We start from the raw sequence: 16,650 nt of genomic DNA on the forward strand, positions 1-16,650 counted from the left end.
GCTGTTCTCTTTTTATTATGTCTTTTCAGCATGCTTAGGGACAGATGCTTGTCATCTGACATGCTATCTGCCCATTGTTTTGTATATTTGATGGCATTTTTTGTGTACTTTAGCTGAGGGCTGTAACCTGAAACTTTGCACTTTACCTGGGCTGGTTATCAAAAATAAGGGGAACCCCATGTCTTTCTTTTATTATTATTTATTTGTTTTTTTTACACGGTGTGCCGGCCACTCACAGCCATGCCAATACTTAACATGACTGTGATGGAGTCAGAAGTGCCAACACCGGAAAAACTTGTTGATTGGCACTGCAGCCTTTCAACGAGCTTTCTTAGGGCTGCCGTACCCAAACAGTAACACGGACTTCTGTAACTCCAATAGGTGGCACTACAGTTCAAGTCCTCTTCCTTTCTGGTGAGACAATTTGCATATTTAATTTCCCAGAGGAGCATGCAAGTTGTTTAAGTCTCCTCATACTGACATGTTTCCACAAGGAGAAACCTTACCCCTTATATCCCAGTCTTAGCCTCTCACCAAATCAGATCTCATACTTTGCACTGACAAGAGGTAATACCTCAAAACAACCTGTCTGAAAATTGGGATTCTGGTTTGACTTTTATCCTGAGTCATATTGCAAGGCTCGTTAAGGGGTCGATATTGACTTGTAGGATTGCTGCTTCCAATAGGTGGCACTAGAGTTCAAGTTCTCTTGCTCTCTGAAGAGACAATTTGACATTCAGTTTTGAAGCTCATCTTCATGTATATTATGGAGAACCAAACTGACCTTTAAAGTATCACGGTGTACATCAGGCAGAAGAATGACCAGGAGATTCAGAGCTTGTAGGCGATGCTTTTTACTTGGAAAGTCTAAAGTAGAAAACATGTAAGTGAACTGTGCATCATTTTACATTCATTGAAGGTCAGTGGGGGTCTGAGAGCAGAGACCGCAACCGATCACTCAGAAGACTGCTCCAAAGTACACACTTTAGGAGGCCAAAGTGTTTACGGCCTGCCATAGTACAGACACAGAGCAGAGTACAGATCCACAGACTTTCTATTGAGTTTGTGTCATAATACACTATATTAGCATAGTTTTACAAAACTGTTTATTAGTTAGAATCTAAGTAAATTCTTGAACCATAAACAAGCAATTCCAACGTGATACACTTATCACCCATGTATAATTAGGGAGATATGGCACTTGAGTGTTACTAAGCTGCTACCCTCATTCTTGGCTGTCAGCATAGCGCTAGTCCAGCTTCAAAGAGATTTGCTGACTTCTATTTTATAGTCTAGCAATTATTAGCTCATATGAATATTCACATCACACAAATATAGATAAAGCAACATGTCACTAACTAAAGCCCATTTACACGAGCCGATATGCGAGAAGGAACGTGCATTAGAACGCTTGTTCACTTATCGGCTTGTATAAACATGCTTGCAATCACTTAACTAATAAAAAAAAATACTCATACTCGCGTCAGATAATTAAATTCTTCATATCCGCATTAAAGTTGTATTCACAAGTTTGCAAGTTATCCACCATTATAATTATTTCTTTTTAGAGCACAGTTAATTCCATTGTGTTGTACATGAGACGTGTTTACATACAAAATACAGATATAAACTACAATGATCAAACCAATAATGACAGACTGGTACAGTGAGGAGAAGGCCCCGCCCTCACTGACTTACAGTCTACAAATCTCCCCTATCCATTGGACAGGGTATAACTTCCTATTCAATGCTGTGACTGCTACCAACCCAAGAATTAAGAGCCATTGTGAATGGAGCGTTAGTTGATCATGTGCACTGCTGCTCCACTCATTCTTATAGGAGTACCCAAGACCAGCCAAGCACAACGCTCGGCTATCTATGAATTGATCGTCCACCATTCCATTCACACAGGGCTCTTGAGAGCCCCTAGTTCACAGGATAACCGGGGGACCCAATGAGTAGACCTCATGAGCGTTTGGGAAGTTATCCCCTATTTTATGGGTAAGGAATAACTGCAAAATTTGAGAATACCCCTTTAAGGTTCATTTACACCTGCAGACTCTGGCCATTAAGAGATCAAATCACCCAACGAACAAGCATTTTGTAGGTGGAAATACACTAGACATGTTAGGCTGATACCAAGGAACTAGAGCACTATTCCTGGATTCACATGTTGGTGTTGGTGTTGCTACAGCATTATAGGAAGCTCCTGATAAGCATTCTTGTTCCCTTATATCTAGTTGGTCCACACCCATATTTATCAAATTATTTGTGGACACCTCCCGCGCTGTTGTGTATGGAAGATGTCAAGTCTCTCAAAACCCACCAAGGACAACATCTACAAGGAGTTTGTATGTTCTCCCTGTGTTTGCGTGGGTTTCCTTCGGGTACTCCGGTTTTCTCCTACGCCCTAAAGACTTACTGATAGGGAGTTTAGATTGTGAGCCCCAATGGGGACAGTGATGACGATGTCTGTAAAGCGCTGTGGAATTAATTGCCCTATACAAGTGAGTAGAATAACTAAAATACTCAGGAGTTTATTCAAACATGTGGTTTTATTCAACGCGTTTCACATATGGTCATTTCCTGAAGAAGAAGTGCTTGACACTTTGAAATGCATTGAATAAAACCGCATGTGTGAATAAACTCCTGAGTATGGACATCTTCCATACACAGCAGCGTGGGAGGTATCCACAAATTCTTCCTCGTCTTCTTTCTCATTGGTTTAACAACCCGTGGACCCGTAGCGGCTGTACAATGGTTTAAAAGTGTGGACTGATTTTATTTTTCTTTGTATATATAATAGGCATTTGACCTTTTTCCTTCTGTTTTTGTCTAGTTTACTCTTTATGAAAGCAAATCCCTACCATTCTTAATGCTGATAAAGACTTAATCTATTATCATACGTTCAACAGTGTAAGTAATCATAAAATGCTATGACACGGCGGGTACATGAACTCTATGTTCCAGCAATGATGTAATCAATGTCACAATGTCATGCACAGCAATAAATGGCAAAACTAGCGATCTGGAGGTCAGCTCCAGCTTTCAGTGGCTTCATTATAGTCAGAATAAAAGTCCTTTCATACAACGCTCTTATTTAATATGCACTACATGATCAATTCCTCTACATAAAATGACGACTGCACCAGCCATGTCATCTCCTAAGAAGCTAAAACGTCGGGCACCATATTGAATTAAACTATAAAAATTCTCTTACGCTGCACAGAATGGAAAGCTTTCATGTACTCCACCGTCAGCAGAGGCAGAGGGAGCTCTCGGATGAAAAACTTTAGGAGACTGGCTGCATCGTGCTGCTTCACCGTATCCCAGTTGAATGTTCCCTCATAAAACTTGGCTTCTAATTCCATACATAGAGACTGAAAAGCAAATTGTAGGTTATTATTTCAATATTGAAAAGAATAAAAAGCAGAAAACTTAACTGCAGGCCCCACTACACTGTAGTGCAAATATTTAGGAAGCTGTGGTTTCCACAATTTCCTGCAGAATATTGTGGGTTTTTAAAGAGGAAGCTTCGTTCAGATCTAAAAGATTATACTTAAACCTCTACCCGCCGGGTGATGCTTATCTGCTATTTATAGGCTTGTGTTGGCAGCTTTCTTTCTTGATTTGGAGAGCTCCATTTGGGTAAAGCCATGATCATTGATTGCAGCGTCCAGAATGGTAGTCTAAGCTGTACACGTAATAAAATAGTCTAAGCACATGTCCTGCACACGTTCAGGCTCCTGCTTATCGTTGCCTCATGTTTTACACTGCAGCTCAGTTTAGTCTGATTATTTGATGGACCAGTATGATAAGAATTTATATATGCTGTATAAGTCCCCCTTCAGTAAGTCTTTTAAACGAGTTGTCTCATGTTCTCCCCAGTCCTCAGCTGGAGACAGTGCGCTCCTACTCTATCGACCGATAAAACCAGTGATATCGTTGTACTAATGGTCCGAAAGGTACGAGTAGAGGAATCTATGCTTCTGTAGCACTGGAAGAGCACTGGTGCATTGAAGCTGGTCAGATAAAGAGCTTCTCCCAACAATCTGGCCAACTTCAGATCAGTGCTTACAAGCTCCATAGAAAAGAGCTCGAAAGCACTGCACTGCTACACATCAGCTGTGGCTAGAAACCTAGGAAACGAGCAGTAAGCAAAATTACACATCACTCCACTCTTCAGACCGAGAGGATTTTTAGTAAGGACAATGTAAATTTGCTCGTTTTCACAAGCACTTTGCAGGTATGCCCATTAAGAAGATGAGACTTTAATGTAAAGAGGCACTCTTCAAATCTAATGCGGTAGCACAAAACTTTCAACTCAATGACATGTATAAGCTTATGGCAATACAGGGTACTTTTATAAGGTTGGGCAGTATGGTGGCTCATTGGTTAGCACTGCAGCACTGGGGTCCTGGGTTCAAATCCCACCAAGGACAACATCTGCAAGAAGTTTGTATGTTCACCCTGTGTTTGCGTGAGTTTCCTCTGGGTTCTCTGGTTTCCTGCCACACTCCAAAGATATACTGATAGGGAATATAAATTGTTGGGACAGTGATGTCGGTAAAAGCGCTGCACAATATATATGGCAGCAGTTTGTGGCAGCTAATATTTCTGTCCGTTATAATGTGGTGCGGTTTGCCTGCTATGAGAGAAGCCAACAGGCATACAGAGGGGTTGGGGGATTTATTGCCAGTTTTCTTATTTAAAAAAGGTGCAAATGTTGCGCAAATTTAGTGTAACTTTTATGCCCTTTAGTGCTGGACTCACTTTTGGAAGTGGCCAGGGTTTAACGAGAGGAGTCTTGTAACTGTAATTTAAGCCAAAAAATGTTGTCAAATATTGTGGAAGACTACGCCAGCCTACAGCCATCATAGATATCAGTTGTTGGTCCATGGGCAGCCCATTTTTTCTGGAAATGTGGCTACTAAGAGTAGGAATCTGTAGCTTTAATATGCTGTCCTACTTAAGGCGCCACATCCGCTTCAAGACTTTTTATTCTACGGAGATGATAAAGGTATTTCTGTACAAGTAGTAACCAACACAATTACACATTGTAAAATGCAAATAATGGTTTGCTACATCTATGCATTTAAAAAGTAAAAGTATGTTGATCTTCAGGTGACTCAGCAGGTCAGATTTCCTGTTAGTCCAGCTCCAGAAGCATGGTGTATATAATATCCTATAACATGCTTTATCTGTTTAATAAATGAAAACTAACTCCACAGTATGTGGTTACAGCAGAAACAATCACTGTATTTCATAGCAAGAATAAACCCCAGTTGAATACAATAATGTAACACATAATACATGAATGCAATGTAATAGTCACTACTTTTTGGCAATTGTACATTTTTGCTACTTCTTTTTTATACTTGTGTCAGAAATTAAATAATTCAAGCAATTCTGCATGGAGTCTATCTCGGTTTTGTGCACACAGCTCCAATACAGAACTATGTGTCTCTATGTTTATTGTCTGCTTAGGTGCTGTAACATTGTGGCGCCCCTGAGGGTTCAGTCGCCACAGGGGTCCTGCACCTCAGTTCGAGGTGTGGCATCTCCTCTTCCAGGTAAGGATGGAGCATCTCTCAGGACACCACTTCACCATTCAACACTACACCACTACTGTCCTGCAGGGGGCCTAAATGCACCAGGGTGCTGCCCCGTCCCGGGATAGAGGAGATGGGGGGAACCAAAGATAGGGGGAACCATGTAGTGGGTGAGGGTGGAGGACACACTTTTAGGAAACACATTCATTCATATTTAATCTACGGCCATCTTACGTTCAAGGTCTTTGATTGTGATCTTCGTCAGTGACTGTGGTCTTCCTCTCTGATTGAGGACACCCGCCAGAGTTCAACATAAGACCGCAGCCGACTGAAGATACATGGTCCTCGTTCTCTGGCCTTGAGACGAAGAGCGGGTCAGAGTTAACCACTGTCTCTACCCGGTCAAGGTCCTGACCTAAGAAGGCCTAGAGGGGAGCAGAGGAGTTAGGCTCCACAGGCAAAACGATCCCAGGGGGATGCGGACGGAGCGGAATACGCCACCTGTATTCTTTATTCTGGCCTAGTCAGAGGGATTCCTGCTGCAAGAGGGGTGACCGGCCTCCGATATCTGACTTTGTTACTTCAAGTCTTAGTCAGAAAAGCCCGGAGGCTTAGTGGATCCCAGGAGGGATACGGACGGAGCGGCTTACACCACATGTACCTCTCTACCAGCGTTAATCCAGAGGGACCCGGCCTTACACCTAGTTCTAACCACACAAACAGTCAGGAGAAGACTAGTGGGAGAACTCACCAAGGAGAGGAACACACACCAGAGGGGTCTCGACAGGTGCTCCTGATCTACCTGGAAAGTGCTGGACCCCCTTCCCGGTGGCTGCAGTACGCCGCGAGGAGCAGAGGGAAGCTTTGCGGCTAAAGTTCATCTGAATGTGAGTAAAAACCCTGGATGACTTCACACCCCGCCTCAGCCTGTTATTTCCTGCGCGGCACTGCACCCACCATCCTTTCTCACACTGCCCTGAAGCCTGCTCCGCCTATGGGGAGCCGTTCCATCTTAGCTGCCCGTAACACCAGCCTCAGTGGACTGAAGCAGCGCCGGTGCCCATCACCGGAAACCGCACGTGGCGTAGTCGAAAAATATCACTCTTATTTGAAAGCCCATTAAAAACCTTTTATGTGACCGCCCTGGGCACGGACCAGGTCCAGGCCACAACTGCATCCCTCGCTACCGTTACACCGACCCGGCTCCGAGTATACCCCATTTCTCAGGGAGGGCCTCACAACATTACTTAAGAAAGTTAGGTACTTTTAGAGGGAACAAGTAAGTAGGATTTCATCCCTCAAACTATTTATATGTGCATGAAGCTCTTCCAAAGACAAGTCGAGCAATACCTTTACATGGTCAGTCTGTTCCTCCATTACTGAGAAATTGGCTTTTGAATTGATATGCTAATGATCCTATAGATGTGAAGCCTCTGTCAGTCCAGCTCAAATCCCTGCCTCCTCCAGCTTGATTGACAGCCTCTATGCTATGTGATGTCAGACAAAAGAGTTCAGTCAATGAGGAGTAGGCGGCGCTTGGCAGGGAATAGAGCTGGAGTGACAGAGGCTTAAGATCTTCAGCCTCATTTGCATATAAATTCCATCACTGATTTCTCAGCAACAGCAAAGCAGACTGGCCATGTAAAGGTATTGCTCGACTTGTCTCTAAAAGAGCTATAAGAGCATATAAATAGTTTGGGCATGAAATCCTGCTGAAAGATCTCTTTAAGAGTGGCCCAATATCTAGAAAAACTTACAACTCTAATGGTAGAAGTTTGGTTCAAGTCCAATCTTTGGGAACCTATCACAAACTGATAGCATTTGCAAAGGTTTGAGAAGGAATACCCTATCAATCAGGGAGGATCATGTGTGTAATCTATGCATAGCACTATTTAGTAAAATAAAGAAGAAAATATTGGCATATGGGAAGCATAGAAATATATGAAAGTTACTTTAATCCGTGAAACCACTCCAGGTATCCTTAAAACACCTTCTGTTTCCAGTCCTCCTTTCTCTATGTGTTCAATCAGCTACAAAGAAACAAAAAAAAATTATTAGGATTATGAGAAATTAACATTTTTTCTTTTTTTTATCACTAAGCAATTTGATGGCTTATATATAAGTGTTACAACATCCTCATAAATATTTAATAAATTATGAAATCTTTTTAGTCATCACATTGTGTCTAAATTGTGTTGTATTTTGGAGTGTTTGAAACACTTATGGCTTCCTTTTTCCTGCTCAAGATGGTCTAATGTGACTATGTTGACCTCTGGCAGACACAGACACGTGGGCTGATGCACAAGAACATATGGGCCCCATTGCAGTCCCTGTGCTCATCATAATGCACAATTCCACCTGTTTTGGAGGCGATAGTGGACCCCTTTATCTCTTGAGCCCCTGTGTGGCTGCAAAGGGTTCTCCAATGATAAGTCCACCCCTGATGTTGACATTGAGTCCAAAGTTTCTGGTATTTGTTGGCCAATTTTAAAGGGAACTGGCCATGTTGAAAGTGGTATCTGAAATTCAGGTAGAATGTTACAGAGCAGGAGGAGTTGATCAAATTGATATACATTTTTGTGCGAAAAGTTTCAGTTTACCTTGCATTTTATTCATTAAATCCCTAGGCATACGAGTCCAGTGGGTGGTCTTATTCAGTGACTGTGTATGGCTATTCATATGGCTGTATGTGTATAGCTCACAATCACCGATTAGGAACGCCCACTGGACTCCTATGTCTACCAACACCAGGGATTTCAATGAACAAAATACAGGTTGATTTTTTCCAAATATTTATTCCTCTCAGCTGTATATGCCATGACGTCTACTGATCAGACTGTATGTGCAACAAGTTCTCTGTAACAAAGTACAAAACTATATCCATTTTTTTTTTTTCTTAAAATAAATTCGCATTCAACAAAAGAAAACATACGCTTTGAAAGATGAGTGGGACTTTGGTGCCTGGATTTTTCCTCTGATCTAGCTCCAGCAATACAGACAAAGGAACCTGGAAAATGCCGAAATCTAGTAGAAAAAAAAAGTTAAATATTTACTGTAACATTAAAACATTTCTTTAAAAAAAAAAGTAAGAAAGAAAAGATGCATTAAGGGGGTTGTCTGGCCTTAGAGTGACTGCAGACTTGTAGCCTATGTGAATGCAGATTTGTAAATCCTCACATCACGCACACCTGCACTGAGCGAGGCCACGCACGTCTAGTCAGCATGTGACCGCATGTATGAAAATTGCAAACTGTTCATTTGATTTTGATAAAATAGATACATAATACTTATTTTTGGTGATATTTTCTGTATTTCACTATCGTTTGGGGATAATCTTATTTGAGTAGTACAGAATCTGGGGGCAGCAGGCATTATAGATGCAGATTAATAGGGTTCAAGGGCTGCACTGGGGGAAAAAAGCAACAGTAAGCCATAGAACAATGCTATTTTTGTGAAGGACAGCATTTTGGGACATTTAGGACAAACAGGCACAAACTAGATTTCATTTTTAGCTATTCTGTCTTTGTGTTAAAAAACTGATTAGTATATGGCGTGACATGGTTCTGCAGACCATCTGCATGGTAATGTTTTTTTATTCATTAATTTATTTAGCAAAAGTATGGAAGTATTAGTTACTGAATGGAAGTGTTACTACCATGACATGTTACTATATAATATCTAGCTGCAGTGTCTACATTTACTGGTAGTGTATTTTTATGGCAGCAAAACTAACGAAAATAAACAGTTTATTATACTTTTATTGGTTCTTTTTGATCTTCTGCTTTATTATAATTTAGCAATTAGTGTTATGATGACCTGAACTGAGCACATTGTGACATTTATTCGTCTAATGGTGCATTTATACGTCTGTGCAAATCAATCTGAGAATAGACTGCAATAGATGGACTGGCCGCGGGTCTCTCCGTTTTGTCCTACTACAGGTCAGGTACAGCAGGAAAGCTGCAGCCAGTTGTATTGCAGCCAGACAGAATATAACACAGGAAGAAGAAATGCTGGGATATTTTTTATGGTTTTGTGCATTTACTTTGCTTATTATTTCCTTAATATATTTGAATTTCATTTTTAAGGCCTAGGGCCACAAAAGCTGTGCACTTAGCCCAGTCCGTATTTGGATGACACGGGTGGGAAGGGGGGGGGGGCAGGGTTGTTTGGATTGTTTCTAATTTCACTGTATTGTTAAAATTCTTTAATAAAAACTATTGAATAAAAATATGTCAGATAAAAAAATTGCCATGTCCAGGCCCTTTCATCTTCAATTTATGCAACATGGCTGGCAAAAAAAAAAAAAAAAACTACGGTAATTTTATAAGAAAACAGAAATTTTAAAAACAATTAAAATGCACCACCATGCACAAAATGTATTGGGATGGAACACAGTAAGTCTTACAAGATCCCCCCTTGCCCTGCACCACTTATTGCCTAAAACCACCTATGCAAGCTACTGGATAAGGTGAATCCAGCAAAATAAATATAAGTCTTTGAGGAGCTAAAGCTAATTTGGTTGCAAATGCAAATGAAAAGGCACGTGAGGGCTAGTGGTGACCACAGATGAGCAGCTTTGACCAAAAACAAGAAGTTGCAGGGTCATAAGACCCCATGTGTTCCATCACACTATGTAGCTTCCGCATGGTTACCAAAGCCAAAAACTAACCGCATCATTCTAATATTAAAGTCAACATTTTCTGACATTAGTACTTTTAACCCTTTTTTATACTAATGGTGCAAAAATCCTTTGGCGAAAGCTTTTATTCCCTGTGCATGATAAAGTGCATTATTTGCATGGTGTTTGAAGCACAACATTTCTAGGCTTTGGGACGCCCTCGTCACCTGAAGGCGCTAAAGTGTATTAAAGGTTAATCATTAGTGTGTCTGACTCATAAGGGCACATGGTGCTCACTTGCAGCCAAAGCATACTATTGATGCTCTCTTTTCGTAATTACCTTTAACTTTCATTTTGGCAGCTCGCTGAAGTTTTAATTCTGTGCCCAGAACGTCATACAAGGCACTAAGCTCGATAAGTGCTAGAGAAGTCACCTTCTTCATATCCTGAGGAGCCAAATCACCAATCTTTGTGTTGCCAGTCTTGGCTTCAGGAAGTCTGTAGTTCTGTAACATTTCGAATTCCATTGGGTCATTGAATGTCAAAAACAACAATCTCGTACAAACATTTAAAATAAACTATCTTGTGGGCCATTCCTATCTTCTGGATTATTCTCATCTTCACTGATGGGTATAGTTGGATAGTGCTTGTAAAAACAGTAACATTTGTGGCTGTACAAGCACCGTACATACATGCTCTTTTCTACAGAGTTTGTAAGCGCTTCTCTAAAGCTAGCCGTGATTGTTGGAGAGTGCTGTTAGCACCCAATCCCATCCACCTTCAGTACCACTGCTCTTCTATGCTGCAGAGGAATAACTGGCTTATACAGCAAAACAGAGCTCAGAGTTTGGAACAATGGTGCAACAATGCTGCTGGTTTGATCTGTTAAACAAACAGGAGTCTCACCCCCCCCCAGCATTTAGGAAATCTGGGAGTTGGGTGGCAGTGCACACCTGAACTGAGAATATAGAACAATCCCTTTAAAGTACTGTATAATCTTGCATTCAAACCTCTTAAACTGCTATATCCTGAGATAGGGGCGGAAGAGCTACTTAACACATTTTTTTTTCCGTTTTGTAATGCACATAGTCTTTCTCGAGATATGAGCTTAAAGTTCTATCTAAATTTTCCCTTCAGCCAGATGGGAGGTAACAGATTCTTCTCTGGGGGGCCATGTACTATTTCCATCTCTAATGCAGGACAGTCAGAGCAGGCAGCGTCAAAGAGATGGAAAATATAGAAGAGACCCCCAGAGAAGGTCAGACCAGCATGAGTAACCCTCACTGCCGAACTTCTTGGTTCATGCAGCAGGATGAAAGGAGAAGAGCAGCAGCAAATTGTCATGAGAGCAGTGCTGGCAAAGTATATTTCTGTGATGCTGCAATCCTTAATTCTGTGACTCTGGCCAATCATAAAGTATACGTCCCCTGAGAAGAATTTCTTACCACCCATGGGGTTCAAGGGAAAATTTAGATAAAAATGTTACAAGCTCATATCTAGGGAAAAATAAGCTTTATTACAAAATAGAAAAAAAAAAAACATGTTATCTTAGGGGCTATATCTAGTTTAATAGTTAAAAAGTCATGAAAGGTCCTCTTTAAATAGCTGAAACCATGTTTCTCTTTCTGAAGGGCACCAAGTTGGCATACGAAGACTTATAGGCCTAGCAATGCTATTCTGAGCTCTTTATAGATTGACTTTTAGATTTGCTATTTCCAATAGGAGGCAGTAGAGACCCTGCTCTCTTCCTTTGTGAAGAGACCATTTGCATATTTCATTTTCCAAGGGAACATTGCATGGCCTATAAGTTTCCCTATACAAATTTGGTCCTCTCTACATAGGAGAAACTTTGTCCAATACATATTCCGTCAAACGCCTCTGCTTTGCACTTAAGATGCGCAAAAATCCTGAAACAAGCATTTGCAGATGGAGATTTTCGTTTAGCATTATATTCTAAATTATGTGACAAGGATCTTTAAGGGTTGATATTGACTTTTAGGATTGCTACTTTAAATAGGTAGCAAAGGAGACCATCGATAGGCCGTCTGAGTCCTTTTGGTGATCTGGATCATTTGACTCAAATGGCAAAATTACACAGTCCCAATGGTGCTGAAACCCTGCCCACCTCCAGGTAACTAAAGACAGAGGATATTTTAAAGGTTTCTACTTTGTCTGCACAGTGAGTTGGTGAGGTTTTGGTCACAGCAGCAGCTGGAAAGTGTTCTATTACCCACAGTGAGAGCCATTGATAAAAGTGCAAGTAGTCTTCAGCTCAATGTTTAGGATACTTCACGTACAACTTGTCACTACTAGAGAACCTGTGCTCTCTAACTCAGTGAAGAAGCTATTTGCATACTTGGTATAAGACAGGGATATAACAGTTTATTTTATTCATTTCTTCAGAGGAGTACATATCATAAAATCAATTATTCCTACTAAAAAGGGTCTAAGGGGTACATTTTGCCTTGTGGAGAGTGCCAAGCTGGAGACTTATAGGCCATGCTGAATCAGATCTACTGCTTTGCACTGATGATGGGCAAACAACCCTAAACAAGTGTCTTGAAATGGAGTTTCTGATTGTGGCTTCTTATCCTAAATCCTATGGCAAGGTTAGGATTTCTACAGCCAATCCGTGGCACTAGAGTTCTAGTCTTCTTCCGCTCTGAAGAGGGCATTTGCATATTTAGTTAAAAAAGTGACAAGTTCTGTGCTCTTCTGAGGAGAAAATGGGATAAAGCAATCTAAAGGCATTTATTAAACTCTGGGTGGAGTACGCACTTCTCTCAGGAGACTGTAGCATATATTGCATTGGAAATTTTTCAAGATAATTGCAGAATGTTATATGAAAATACTTACCGGTAATAAGGAGTCATCTTCTTTCTCATTCCTGACGTTAGAGAACTCTTTGAGGTTTGAAGCCTGCTCAGCGAATGAAATTTCCAGATTGATGGCAGTTTCAGGAGTATCTTTTTTTTCTGTTACCTCTGTAGTTTCATCTTCTAGCTCTAAATATACAGAAATAGTTAGGGAGAGTTCAGACAAACATTCTAGATTCGATTTTCTAGTACCCCCAGGGAAGACAATGAGTTTGTTTATAGCTGCAGTTAAAGCACTTTCTTAAAATTTGATGGGAAGAACAGCACAGCATGCAGTTATAGTCTTCCTGTTAAAACAATGGAAACCCCCTATTGGGGGAACCCTGATGCAAGCCATAATAGGTTAATTGGTTATTTAGGGGAGACAATAGTGTCTGTTGTGTTAGCATTGTACCAGAGCCATAACATCTCAATATAGAAGAGGGGACATAAAATTGCCTATTCTTCATCCATTTCTAATAGACCTATTCCCAAATGTAGGTAACTGAATCACAAATAAACTTCCACCAGATCACCTAAATAAAAACAGTGACTCCATACTAGATGCCTCTTTATATGGACACTCCTTCATAAAGACACAGCATAAAGGTCCTTAGGTGTGTGCCTCCCTCCTCCCATAGAGGTTCAGCCTCCAGTCCTTCATGTCAGTGGCCCATCCCTACATGCAGGCATAGCCTGCAGGTCTGCGAGCCATAGATTTCCCCAATTGGCACACATGACCTCTAAATCAAGGAAATACACTACAATCTTTACTAGCGCAAGAGAATATGAGAATAGCAATGGATCATATTTTCTAAACCAAGAAATTAAAGTATTTGCATGAAAAGATCCTATACTGGCATTTCCAAGAACACCGGTAAATAGGAACGGAGCAGTGGGAGTTAGAAGATTATGGTAACTTGAAAACAGCCATGACTTAAGATGGTGTCAGTAGGTCATTAGCCGAGTAGGATCACTGGAAAGATACACCGCTTACCCAAATAATGCACATTACTAATTTTCTTATCTCTGCAACAAATTATCTAGCTTACCTTGTTTCCACACCTGACGTTAGCTGTAGTTTTTGAAGCCAAACCAAGATGCGCATTATAAAAGGAGAATAATTATATTGGAAAAAGTCTACTCCTCTCTTCTTTAATCCACTCTTAGCTTTGGCTTCAAAAACCATTAACTGACATAGGTATGTGAAAGCCCCCTTAAATGTAATATCGGATTTAAAAAAAAAAAAAAAAAAAAAAAACTTTTTTTCAGATACCCCAATAGGTAATTTTGAGTAAACCATGGCACTCCATTCAAAGTACAAAGTAGCAATAAAGAATATCACTAGGCCTTAGGAACCTTAGACATTACATTTATTCCAAAGGACACCAACGCTTCATTGGAGCACTTGAAATCAATTTCCCCTATAGATTATAGTGGATCAAAAAAGATCACAAGTCGCAGGCTAAATTTTCTCTTCTGTCGTTGAAACTACCAAACATAGATGCACAATAAGAAAGAAAATCTGCCAAGGTATCCAGTTGGAGGCAGCCAGTTATTTTTTTTTTTACAAAAATTAACCAAAACAGAGAAAACAGCAAAAATGAGTACAGCAGTGCTATATGTGATCGCTGTACAATCAATAACAGACAAAGAAAGCATATTGCTTTCAGGTTACAACAGAACCATCATTACTCCTTATATACACACAGCCGTACTTCTAGTAGGATAATGCTGGGAAGATGCAGAACTCGGAAAGAGTCCGTCTTCCATCGTAATGTTTTACAATGAGAACAGGTTTGCAGTTTTCTTCAGCAATCTTTATAGAACCTCCCGAGGATTTGCTCTCAGGGAATGTTTCCATTTCTACAAAACATTTTCATCTGCTGAGCAAACAGTCACCGTTCACATCACATGCGACTGAGAAAACAGAAATTCAATGTTGTGTGCAGAACACAGGAATACAATGAACAACATTGTTCTGGTTTTCTGCCCAAATTGGAGAAAAGTAGAACGTAAAAGGGTAGATATGCCATCGCGTGTATGATGGCAAACTAAAAGTCTTGTTCATTTCTCCACATCAGCTGATATGAATATGGGCCTGTATTTCCAATTACTTCCAACTATTTTTTTGTCCTCTGCCTCCCAAAGGTCCTTGAAACAATACAGGTTAGATTTGATATTTCTATGATGGAGGTATGAACATTTCATATCAAATTATGTTTCACAATGTATAGGTAGGATCCAGCCATAAATATATCTATATATAGTGACTGGATTATTTAATTCTCCCCATCAGTGGTGCAGCTATACATGGGGTGAAGAGGGCTTCAATCCATTGTCACAAGAGACAACACCAAAATGAAAGGAGATTTTCAAGTTTTTCATGGAATATTGGTTGTAAAAATAAGAATATCAGTGTTCCTTATCTCCCTGCCTCTCCGTCACTGCCCTTGTGTTGTCTTTATCCTGACGAAGGCCCTTGTTCGCTTATAAAATGCCTTAAGGTGACTGACAGCTGATACATGCTGCACGACCCACAGTACGGTAGTATGTATCAGGCACTGGCTGTATGATCTCAGCCTTGAATGGTTGACTCTGAAATGATGCTGTGTTTCAGGGAAAACGTTAAAGGGAAACTGTCACCAGAAAAAAAATGCTATTAATCTGCAGATACTGTGTTAATCTGCAGGTTAATAACGTTATTAACCTGCCCGGCACCAGCACTTACCCGAATACTGCGGGGAGAAAATTAACTTTATTCCCCCCAGCAGCATTCCGGTTTCAGTCACAGGGGCGGCGCCAGTTCAGTCCCCGCTCTGTAGGCTATAACCGCACCCCCGGCCCTGACTGACAGAAGGCCGCAATGCAAAATGAGTGTCAGTCAAGGCGGGGTCGTGGTTACAGTCGTTGCCCTATATACTCAGAGTGGTACACAAAGTCTATTCATCGTTCCAAATGCCACATACGTGTTTTGGGACCTTTATTGTTGGATACATCATGTTTTTAATTGCTCCCTGATGAAAGGATTTGTATTTTCTTTATTGGATCTTGGTTTCCTACAATTCCAAGAACCTTACACAATTCCCATCTTCCTCTTGCTGGTGTACTGTTGTGGCTATGATCCAGCAAACAATCTAAATCATTTGTATTGTGAATCAGAAATATAGGGACGTAAAAACAATCCATCACATACCCTCAGATTTTTCATGTAGCACTTCACTTGTTACTTTGCCGGTTTCTGCAGACTGAAATCCATTCAAGTCTTCAGCCTAAAATGCACAGCATATGGTTTATATATAGATGGAAAAGAACTTTTTATTTTCATTAACAGCTATCGTAGATTATATTATGTATATGCATTACATTATTGAAATGCATTGGGTTGAAGTCTTTGACTTTTCCTAAATAAATCTCAACACCTTTTTCTCCAGGACTCATCCTCATGCAAAGTGGGAACAGGTCCTAAAAAAACAAACCTTGCAAATAGTGTCGTCTGACATTTCTACACCATAGAATTCAATACCATGACAGTCGTGTGACATCTAGAAATTAAATAGTAATTAAAAATCACACACAGAATTTGCATTAAACTCACAGCTTCAGTTATATAACACTTTTG

General features: G+C 40.5%; 1 protein-coding gene across 3 annotated transcripts in view; it reads right to left on the reverse strand.

Moving 5' to 3' along the window:
* Positions 1–16,650, reverse strand: part of ARHGAP18 (Rho GTPase activating protein 18) — a 237,307-nt gene that overhangs the window by 23,741 nt on the left and 196,916 nt on the right. For all 3 annotated transcript variants that reach the window (XM_073676067.1, XM_073676065.1, XM_073676064.1), the window contains exons 4-10: positions 16,225–16,300; positions 13,030–13,178; positions 10,514–10,679; positions 8,485–8,576; positions 7,505–7,582; positions 3,221–3,380; positions 785–867 (exon numbers count right to left, since the gene is read on the reverse strand). In XM_073676067.1, coding sequence (XP_073532168.1) covers positions 785–867; positions 3,221–3,380; positions 7,505–7,582; positions 8,485–8,576; positions 10,514–10,679; positions 13,030–13,178; positions 16,225–16,300 — 804 coding nt within the window. The remainder of the gene's footprint in view (positions 1–784; positions 868–3,220; positions 3,381–7,504; positions 7,583–8,484; positions 8,577–10,513; positions 10,680–13,029; positions 13,179–16,224; positions 16,301–16,650) is intronic.

The sequence above is a fragment of the Phyllobates terribilis genome, unplaced genomic scaffold, assembly GCF_046119375.1.
Source record: "Phyllobates terribilis strain yellow unplaced genomic scaffold, ASM4611937v1 Scaffold_3__8_contigs__length_932513732, whole genome shotgun sequence".
In the NCBI taxonomy this organism is placed as follows: Eukaryota; Metazoa; Chordata; class Amphibia; order Anura; family Dendrobatidae; genus Phyllobates; species Phyllobates terribilis.